General features: G+C 37.7%; 2 protein-coding genes across 2 annotated transcripts; one reads left to right on the forward strand and one right to left on the reverse strand.

The window, feature by feature from the left end:
- Window positions 1-77: 77 nt before the first annotated feature.
- On the reverse strand, window positions 78-843 carry LOC140937249 (5'-deoxynucleotidase HDDC2-like). The gene has a single exon (XM_073386791.1). It carries the CDS (start codon window positions 761-763, stop codon window positions 194-196), a length of 570 nt encoding a protein of 189 aa, XP_073242892.1. The 5' UTR covers window positions 764-843; the 3' UTR covers window positions 78-193.
- A 112-nt stretch (window positions 844-955) lies between these two features.
- On the forward strand, window positions 956-10,955 carry LOC140937003 (aminoacyl tRNA synthase complex-interacting multifunctional protein 1-like). Its single transcript, XM_073386521.1, has 9 exons — window positions 956-1,175; window positions 2,303-2,331; window positions 3,684-3,780; window positions 4,685-4,873; window positions 6,075-6,182; window positions 6,526-6,599; window positions 7,224-7,264; window positions 9,117-9,279; window positions 10,482-10,955. Exons 1-9 carry the CDS (start codon window positions 974-976, stop codon window positions 10,611-10,613), a joined length of 1,035 nt encoding a protein of 344 aa, XP_073242622.1. The 5' UTR covers window positions 956-973; the 3' UTR covers window positions 10,614-10,955.
- The last annotated feature ends 13 nt before the right edge of the window (window positions 10,956-10,968 follow it).

Below are 10,968 nucleotides of genomic sequence, written 5' to 3' on the forward strand. Positions count from 1 at the left end.
GTACCTTATAAACTAGCTTATAACAGGGTAATTACCTTGAGTACAAGGCTCAGAAGCTAATAAATTTAGATTAATTAAAATTATTTAGTCTCCAAACTCAAAATAAAAATTGCTCATCAAATTTGGAACACACCATAACTCCAGCTGTGTAGGAATTTTAATTAGGGCACATAAATTTCACATTAACATTGCACTAATTCTTTTTCTGATCCCGCAACTTATTTAGCTGTTCAACCCAGTCCTTCACTACTGGATGTTGAAATTTATCCTTCGTGAAGTCAAAGAATTCTTGTAACCAGCCTGTTCCAGACTTTTCCTCGCTTACTTCGTACTCATGCGCCTGTAGGATCATTTCAAACCTATCCAAATCCTTTACAAACTTTGCTTCTTGGGTTTCCTGTGCTTCGTACTCTTGCCACAACGAAAGAAATTCTCTCCCTACTTCTTCTCCGACCAAGCCTGATAAATACTCCATCGTTTCTTTTTCACGCCTGTGTTTCTCTTCTTTACTGACTCCATCGAATGGTGTTATATCGCCGACGATGCACTCAGCCATGTCGTGGACTAGCGCAAGTTTAATGCAATGATCTCGGTTGATTTTAGCGTCTTCGTTTTGTCCACTCAGCAGAAAACTCATTATCGCCATGCGATACATGTGGTCGGATACGCTCTCTGGAGAGTTAACACCGCGATAGACCCATCCTGTACGCTTGGTAGACTTGAGCTTTCCAACCAGTGACATAAATTTCAGAAGATCGGACATGATCAGCACAATTAATCCCTTAAAAACCTACGACAAAACAAAAGCCGGCTTGCAAGGCGATTTTCACCAGGCGTTTCTGCCCTGGATTCCTGAAAGACATTCCAATGTATGATACATGACATACCTTAAGCTACCGCTGACAAAAATCTCCAAGTTGATCCAGAAAGGAACTCCTGCGAATTGGCGATTTCTTGGCGTGCAAAGTATTGTATGTGGTGTCGTAGGTTAACATTTTGTGGCATTAACAGGATCCTGTTCAGCAGTAGAGGTGCTCTGCGTCAGATATTTCCCACAAGAGCTAGCATGGTTACAGGGGGAGACGTTGTCGAGAGGCTCGAAAAGCGTGCGGTTGAAGCAGAGGAGACGATTTCTTTGTTGAAGTCTCAGTTGCTCTTTCTCCAAAAAGCCGCAGGTTTGTGAAGAAAACAGCAACAGGGATGTAGTCAAAATTTTGAATAGTTCGAATTGATAAACGAATATAGTAAGATTTTCTTACAACCCCATACATTTATTACCTATGCAGCAATTTCTCACAAATACTTGATATGAATAGAGTGGAAACATGTCTGCATAATAAATTATGTATGGGGCTGTATGGAAATTTTACCGGAGGGGAGGGCTCTGGGAGCCTAAAAGTTTCTGAAATTTTTAGTTCGTATACAGAGATACAATCTGGTGTACCATAAACGATCAAATTAGCCCCCCTCCAAATAAGTGCCCCCTTCCCTTGCCTCACCCAAAGATTGGCCCCCCTGTTGACTCAAAAGTGGAATATTAAACTTGGCAGACATTATCTAATCAAGATGACGAAAATTTTCAATGCAGTGTGCCACAGTCCGCTTTGTAATTTGGAAGTGACAAGGTATTACGTTCACACCAGGTATTTTTGGTTTCCACTAATACTGTCCAATATTTTTTGCACACTTTGCTGTAAATCTTTCTTTTATGGTTTTGTTTACATGTGTCTTTTCATTTTGAATATTATTTATTCCTGTTAAATTTAAAGGCAATTTTATCCAAAATGGTTATTTTGACCGCACCCTAAATTAAAAATTCCACAAATTCCTTAATAGTTATCTAAAAGAAGATGCAATATTTCAAAACCCCAGACATGTGCCATTTACATCCAAAAATTTCATTTACTGTTATTAAATATTTCCAATGTTTTCACACGACTAAAATTTACAAAAAAATGCCCAAATTAGCCTCTGGTACCACCTTAATACTTGGTTTATATTTCACTTTTCTTTGATTTTAGGGTTGGATTATTCTATGATAATGAGTTTAAAACAAAGGAAAGTAAATTTTAAAACAAGGATAAAATTGAACTGGAAGAAATATAAACAATAAGTTAAAAAAGCAAAATTTATGAAAGACAGCTGTCAGGGAACTTTTGAAGAACACAATGACACAGCTTTAAGTGTTGTTCATAAATTCTACAAAACTGTCTTTCAAAATGACAGTTCATGTTGTAGCTTTAGCCAAGTTATTTAAGACTGTATTATTTACTAAAAAGCTCTATTTTCCTTTATTATTTAGAAAGAAAATCAAAGCCAACTGGCATTAAGGTTTGTTTACTTTTAACTTTCTGTGGTAATTAAATAACTTGTCAGTATATTAATAATTTTAAATGGGAATTTATTCTGAAAATCAGCTTGTCCTGAGGGCTAGATGTTCCTCTAGCACTGCTGGGCTAGAGCTCTGAGGATTTCGCCTACCCTGTAGTCAAGGTTGTCAGCGAGTTTTGAAGTAGACAGCAAAACTGTCAAAGTAAGCAGCCAGTCCAGGGCTCAAAGTTTAAATTTGAGTTTGGGAGCACTTGTGCTACCAGATGTAAATTTTTAGGTGCACTGCCGAAATTTTAGGTGCACAGCTGAAAATTTTAGGAGCACGGCTTATAATGTTGAGATCATCTATTTCAAAAGAAAAAGTAAAAAGCTTAACAGTGCCACGTTTATTTGTCATCTTCAGTTTATTACTTTGACTTCAGTCCTGTGATTGATAAAACACAGCCGATTTGCTATGCAGTAATACTGTTGTGATTTTTAATAGTAATTTCTCTTTTTAACAGTACAGTTGTGACTAAAGAAAACTTACACTTGAAAAACAATTCAAAACTGACAACAATGAGTGTGTTGAACAAGAATGAAAATTAATCTTTAATGAATTTGTTAAATGCGCAATGACTTACATGTAGCTGGGATATGACTTAAAAAACTTTCTTACCTGGAAAAAAAGGCTCTTAATCTGCACTGTTTTTGTTTTGATTGACGTTAAAACTGAATGTTCGACATGATTGTCCATTGCGCAAAAACTATGTGTTTCGTTCGTAGCATATATTTGCATGTGTCAGCGGTGTTTATTACAAAACAGAAGAGTCCTGGTTGGAGTAAAACTTCGAAATGAAAAAGAACATTCGAGTTTGTAGAATCCATTAGGAGAAAAGACCAATTAAACATACACCGTCTTTCTAGTTTGAGTTCGTAAGTATAGTCGAAAGTAAGTCAGTCGCCCTGTGCTTTGGGTTTTATGGCGCACAGGTGCGATTACAAATGAATTTTTAGGCACACAACCAAAAATCTAGTAGCATATGCGACCAGTTAGTCACTAACTTTGAGCCCTGCAGTCCAGGGATATTTTATTTTAAACAATGCCATCCCTAAAGAAATGCCAAGCAGTGTAGCCGACCGATTCTTAACAACTAGACGGCGATTTTTGCTGCAGCCAGCTACTTTTGACAACAAAAAACAACAAAAGTAGCTAGTAATATATTTCTCCATAACCCATTCACCACTTTTCACTAGCTTATCCCATTTAGCAAATTATAGCTTTCTAAGTTTGGATATACCCTAAAGGCATTTTTGATGGGTTAAAATAAAAGCTTAAGTGTTTGTCTTTTTATTGTTTTGTTTTCTCCTAGGACCGCATTTCAGCTCTTAAACAAGAGAATGAGCGTCTGAAGCAAGAAGCTGACAAACTGAAAGCAGAGCTGGAGTACTGGGAAGTTAGGAATGGATGTAAGTCATCATGAGTATGAAACATTGGAAATAAAAATCTGTGAAAGATTACTCTAGAGGATTTCCTGCACAAATTTAAAAATATTTTTATTAGAACCTGCATTTTAATTAAGTCTACATAAAGATATTAATTATTATTAATTATTAATAATTACAGGAATAAAGTGTTACGTTGAGTAAAGCTCCCTTAGCCTCAGAAAACGGACAACATTTTGCGACGACACCAAAGGTTTCCCTGCGAATTGATATCTGAGAATTGAGTGCAGAAATTCCATACTGATGACATGTCACTACCCAGATCTAGGTAGTGCGTCTGATTGGATGAAGCAAATTTCACAAGCGGCACAACCAATTAGAAGCACTACCCAGATCTGGATAGTGACACATCATCAGTATAGAATTTCTACGCTCCTTTCTCAGACATCAATTCGCAGGGAAACCATTGGTGGCATCGCAAAATGTCGTCTGTTTTCTCAGGCAAAGCCCTTTAAGTGACCATTGATTAATTTCTAAATTCTCCTTCAGTTTTTCTTATATTGTGCTCTTGATACAAAGAGAAAATGTGACATTAGATCAGCTGTCACCTAGGGCTTTTTTCCACTTCATTATATTGACTGTGAGAGTGAAAAGTGCTTACACTGTATCTGTGGGGACATTACAGAGAGATTAAGATTCACGTTTACACCAAATGGCAAATGTGAATTTGTACCATGTGACCAAGTTTTCCCCTTATTTTTTGTTTACTTTTTATTGCTTCTACACAAAAATAAGTAGTTTTATGCCAGTTTTTTCCATAAGAAGAATCTTGGACTGTTTTTATCTGCTCATTTTTTATTCTGAGAAATTCTCAACTTGAATCTGATGTTTGCCGTTTACGGTTTAATTTAAATCTTAATCTCTCTAGTGAAACAGGTTGCACTTCCAAATGCCAAGCAAGCAGCATCTTGTGAGGTTCAAATGATGGAGCAAATGGCAGCTGCTGAACCAGCAGAAGTTAAACCCACAGAAAAACCAGAAGAGAAACCACCAGCAAAGAAACCCAAAAAGGAAAAAGCAGAGAAAAAAGGAAAGGACAAGAATGCTGGTAAAGAAGGTAAGAATAAATATCTGCGGTAGGAGTTGATTTTTAATTAAGGGCTTTGGTCATGGTTATCAGGGGAGGGAGGTGGCATAAAGAGCATTTTATGCGTTAATTTCAAGTTTGTGATTGAATTTTGGCCACCGCAGCATTCGCTGCTTTTGAGAGATACTGCTGAAAATTTACAAGTTACCTATTTTTATATGGTCTTTCATCTACTACTAAATTGATTTTTCTAAAATGAATAATTCATTTTAGAGTGAATTATTGTGTTCTTGTCAGTAGAAAGTTGATCATGTGACAAACTATTGCAAAAGGCCTTTTTTTATTAAAATAATATTAGTTGGGGTACATTGGGAGGGGTCGAGATCTGCTCTAACAAAACCCGTATTGGTACTTGAAAATATTATAGTATTAAAATGTAAATCTTTTGAATCTCTTTACAATGGCTAAATTAATATATTTTTTATCTACTCAGTTCTTGTGCTTCACTTCTCCATTAATTGTTGGAACCCTGAATATATTTTTAGAAACTGGCCCATTTAGACCACCTCATCATTTACTGCCAGGAGGGACACCTTGCTGTTATTGAGTAATGACCAGCTGCTGTATTCTTAGGCCACCACTAGAGACTTCAGATTCTATGGCAAGAACGACTACGAGCACAAGATTTGGCGTGAAGTTTTTCGCGTATTCTCAAATAATAGATACCCCTGGAAAGCTTCATTGTACTTCTTTTTAGCCAAAAAAATAGCATTAATGTTATCTTTATTGAAGGAGATTAAGCCATCCCCCGGTCGCAAATGATAAAGCCTCTAACACTTTATGACTTGTTTCTGCTACCACAACATTCTCGCTAAAATTTGTAGAAGAATGATGATGACTATCACGTTTTCCCACCAAAATGACACTGGTTCAGGCGCGAGCACTGCTTAGTATTGAGAAAATCTCTTACTCGTAGTCATACTCGTTTTAGAATCTAAAATCTATTTATTCAGCTATAATATAGTCAAACGTCATTAATACTGACTCTAAAAGGGCCATAGAAAGTGTCCGTATTAAGCAGGCTGAATCTGGAGAAAATGAAGGACTCTCTTTCCTCCAGGACAAAGCAAACTGTCCAGAATAATGAGGTGTCCATATTAAGTGGGTGTCTGTAAAGTGGAGTTCAACTGCAATAGCATTTTTAAGTGTGTGAAAATTCCATTTTATTCAGAACAGCCTGGCAGCACAGAGCCTGATGTTCATCATATTGACTTCCGTGTGGGTAAAATTTTGTCAGCCAAGAGACACCCAGATGCTGATACACTTTTTGTGGAGGAAAGTAAGCAACAAATTATTGTTGTCAGCTAAGCACTTTTTGTAAGATATTTTTAAAAAAATGTGTACTGTGGCATTACTCAAAGAAACTGGTGTTTCTGCCTAAATGAACAGACCCTCCCAAACACATTTTCCTTCCATTTTGACTACCGCTGTGATACAGCGTCCTTATCTTGGAGTTGTTTGTTAGCTGATGTGTACAGAATTAAGAGCCTGATTATAAGTGTCATATGTCCAGAATTTCCATTTTCCTCGTTCTGATTTCAGACCTGAGTACTAGCTTAAAGTTTTTTTCTTTTGTCCCTGATTGTAGCTTATGTTATTTTTATTACTATTTTTCTCTACAGTTGATGTGGGAGAGGAAACACCCAGAACAGTTTGCAGTGGGCTTGTTGGATCAGTTCAACTGGAAGAGCTTCAGGTGCAAGCCGTACAGTCATTTCTCTATTAGTGTGTAATCAAACTCTCAATAGAAGGCATGAGCAAGCTGCGTTTTGCACAAGGGGCAGAGGATATTTTTAATGATCATACATTGTACTCACCATCTGTCTTCTCATTGGCTAAGAGCCTACAGTCGATTTTGAAAATCAGCTCAACCTACAGGTTAGTTAGTTATCTGCTAGCAGATTACTGACTAATCTGTAGGTTGAGCGCTGCATGCATGATTTCCAAAAGCAATGTCAAATCGGCTCCTTGCGATGGTGTTTGTCATTACTTTCTTAAAAACAATGTCTAATATTTTTTAAACAATTATTATTAGATTTATTTTTTGTGATATCCAGAAGAATCAAGATCTCGGTAAGTATTATCAGCCTCATTCTTTGGCTCAGATGAAAACAGTTACCTTAACCTCAACTATTCTGAATATCACAAAAACCTCATCCAATGAAATAATTATTATTGTATATAATACTGTCCCTGCCCCTCACTTTTGCATGCCACTCATGCTTGACCTTCTTGAGACAAATGCTGTAATCATTTGCTCAGTGACCTCGGAGGTTTGTGTCATTTTTACTAACTTCAATTTCTTTGTCTCCAAACTTAGGATCGTATGGTGATAGTCATGTGTAACCTCAAGCCAGTCAAGTAAGTGTGGTCTTTTTAGAAATGAGGCCCAGATCAAATGTCGAACTGTTCATGTACCAATCCTAATCCCTTCAATAAAGTAAATGAAAAGATCGGCCTTTGAATCATTTAAGTCCAGCATATCTAATTTGGATCCACCCATGAATTAAGTTTGAGTGACCCACATGGGAATTTTGACTGAGGAGTGACTTTGTTTCAATTGTCAAACGTTAATTTTCATGTGCCAAACCTTGTGCATAAATTACTGTAATTTATTTTCATTGGTAAGCATTGTAGACCATTCTGTACCGTGAAAATGAATTGATTCTGACCAATCTGACCAGATCAACGTCTGAATCAGCTGTCAAACCTATATCATTTAGGTCGACCCAAGTAGCATTAAAGTTTGGTACACAAAAAGTTTGATGATTGAACTGGGCCTACATGTAAGGCTCTTAAAAATGCTCCATTTCCTTGGCACAATGAATTATCATAGAACAAATTTCACATTGTAATTTTAACTCCAATTATTAATATAATCGTACTCTGCCTTCAGCTTTATCTTTAGAAGTTTTAGAAGTCTTTATTAATGGGTCAGACACAACATACATGTGGCTTTACAATATTAAAAATGTTAAAAATGTATCTTTACAGTTAAAATATGTATGTAAAAATGTATTACAAAATTATAAAAATTAGGTTAAAAGAAGTTTTTTATCACATGCTGCAGGATGCTTTGGTGTCAGCTGCAGGCAGACAGATCTTTGGCCAAAGACCAAAACTGAAAACAGTGCATGAAAAGTCTCTGGCACCAAAGCTTATATTTACAAAAACCTATTTAAACCGTTCAGTTTTCTTTCTAGGGAGTATGAAGTCATGGCCCCTATCTTTAAGAGTCCATTACATTTAGGTGGAAGCAAGTCATACAATACATGATCAGTATCTTCAGTGATTCTGTTGAACCAATCACAGTCCTTATTCTTTATATCATCAGAAATAAAAAGATCTTATTTCTTAAGCCAAAATGATAAAAACGCATAATAAAGTTCTCAATCCGATCTAACTATTTGCCCTGAAAGCTTTAGCCCCATTCCTCTTCCATCTTCCACTTTGGTCTGCTGTTTGCTGGCTGGTTATATTCTCATTTAACCAACCTTTGTTGTTGGGTGAAAACATGAATGTTGCAAGCACCCAGTGCCTGCTTGCTGTTAAAAAATGTAATTGCTGGCGACCAGATGAGACTGTAATCCTAATCTCCAGGGCCAAGTTGTTCAAAGCTGGCTTAAGATAACCCAGGGTTAGTGCGAAATTTGAATTCAGATGTGAAAGCTTAAAAAGTAAATTTTTAATTCTTTTTGTCAATAAGTTGATGGTTGGATGCTCTTAAAAATAGCAGTTAAAATTATGCGAGAAAATGAGTTTGAACAAAAGAAACCTGGGTTAAATTTAATCCTAAGTTTAGTGCTAAATCAGCCTTTGAACAACTGGGCCCAGGTTGCTACTATCCATGCACAGCACATAGCAAGCTTTCGTTTGGACTTCCACTAAGAATGAATGGAATGTATCAGCGGAACGCTTTCTGATCACAGGTACCCCAAGCTCATGAGTGAGAAATGTTGTTGCATAGCAGAAAATATTATATGGGTTTGTATGGGGATTTAAGCAATGGTTATTAATGGGGTCAAAAATAGTAATAAAAATACTTCAGAAGTTCTTACCTTGTGTTCTTGTCTAAATATATGGCGTTTTCTTGGCATTTTTGGCCGTTTCAGGGCGATTCCAGCGAGTTTTAATTCTGCTGTAATGGACTGAATTTACGTAGTCGTTTCTCTCTCTCTCTCTCTCTCTCTCTCTCTTTTTTTTTTTCTCTCAGAATGCGAGGCATTATGTCACAAGCTATGGTGATGTGTTCAGCTAATGACGACAGGTCGAAATTTGAAGTTCTTGATCCTCCAGCAGGTTGTGTACCTGGAGACAGGGTTACATTTGAAGGATTTCCAGGAGAACCTGACAAACAACTAAACCCCAAGAAAAAGGTGAATACAGTCGACTCTCTCTTAACGGACATCTCTATAAGACAGACACCTCTGTAAAACGGAACCTAGAGTTGGTCCCTGCCTTTCTTTACTCCTTTTATTTGACTCTCTATAAGATGGACACCTCTCTAAGACGGACACTTAGTGCCCTGTGCCAAAGGTGTCCGTCTAAGAGAGTCTTGACTGTACCACTACAGGCAACTCTAGCCTAGTAGACACCTCGCTATAACGGACACCCCGATAATACAGACAGCAGCTAAATGCCAGGTAAAAATAATTTATTACAGATGTTTGACTGAAATTTACTCCCGCTATGGTCTATTTTTATAGCGGACACTGTAGGGACCTCGACTTAGTGTCCTCATTAGCGAGTGTCCGTAATAGCGGGAGTTGATTTCAGTCAAACGTCTGTAATGTATTTTTACTTGGGATTTAGCTGCTGTCTGTATTATCGTAGCCTCCCACGCAGGCGTTTTTAGGGGAGCTCGTCTTTCATCCCTCCTTGTGGGAAGGGATGAAAAACGAGTTCCTCTTAAGACGCCTGCGTCAACCTCGTACCCGGCCCATTTTTTAAGAAAAAAGCCCTGGGGACGAGGTTAGCATCGCGTTCGCGCGCATCCATCACTATGCAAGGTGAAATTTAAGCCAATTTAGAGCACATCTGGGATCAAAAGAAGGAAAATTTACCTTCCTTTTGCATTGCTTCAGTCCTTTGCTTATCGTTGGTAATCTTGTTCCCTGATATTAAAAACGCGTTAAAAATCGGAAGTCAGGTTTCTCTTGATGCGCACTACTTGCTAGACTATTCACAGTCTCCTGTTTTTCCGTAAGATCGTTGAGAACGAGCGCTACAAGCGGCCATCTTGACCAAGGTTAGCTCAAAGACCACTAAAGGGGCAGAAAACTATTTGGGAGAGGCAAGAAAAATATCCCCCACCACCATAAACCCCGACCCCCGCCCCCTCGGTATAAAACCAATTACAAAATGGCTGCCACTGACGGTTGAGTGCACGATCTCGGCAATCTTACGGAAAAAAGGGGACTGTGAACAGTCTAACTGGTTGCCAGTTATCCTTGAAAGCATCGTCCTGCAATCTAACGGAAGTGCAAATTGGTTTCATTACTAAATGTATCTGATTTACAGCTTTAGAGGACTTTTCAATGACGTGACAATGTACAATGAACATTTTTTATTCTTGTAGATCTGGGAGCAAGTAAAACCTCACCTACGAACAAGCGCCGCTGGAGTCGCGTGCTACAAGGATGTACCGTTTACTGTAGCCGGAAAAGGAGTGTGTACATCGCGCTCCTTAAAAAATGCAACAGTTTGTTGAATTGTGTCAAGTGAATTTAAAAATGGTAGGAATAACTGAAATAAGTTGCTTCATCCTATAAATTCGGAAATAAAATTCCAGTTTCCAAGGCGTTATCGCTATTTCACTACATCATGTGTTAAGTGTTTGCTTGGTTTTGGGGTGATTTAAACCGTGAATTGTTGTAAGCCCAGTCGTTGGTAGAATGAACCCTGGCAAAGCGCTAGCGAGCACTCGAACAACTAGGACAGTAGGCGTAGGCTTTTCAATGAAAGTTTCAGTAGATCACGAACTAACAATTAACTCCAATAAAAGCATAATTACAATAAAAATTAATACTTCCAGTATCGCAGGCAAGCAAATTTATATATGCGTC

Source organism: Porites lutea, chromosome 5, assembly GCF_958299795.1.
Source record: "Porites lutea chromosome 5, jaPorLute2.1, whole genome shotgun sequence".
NCBI lineage: Eukaryota > Metazoa > Cnidaria > Anthozoa > Scleractinia > Poritidae > Porites > Porites lutea.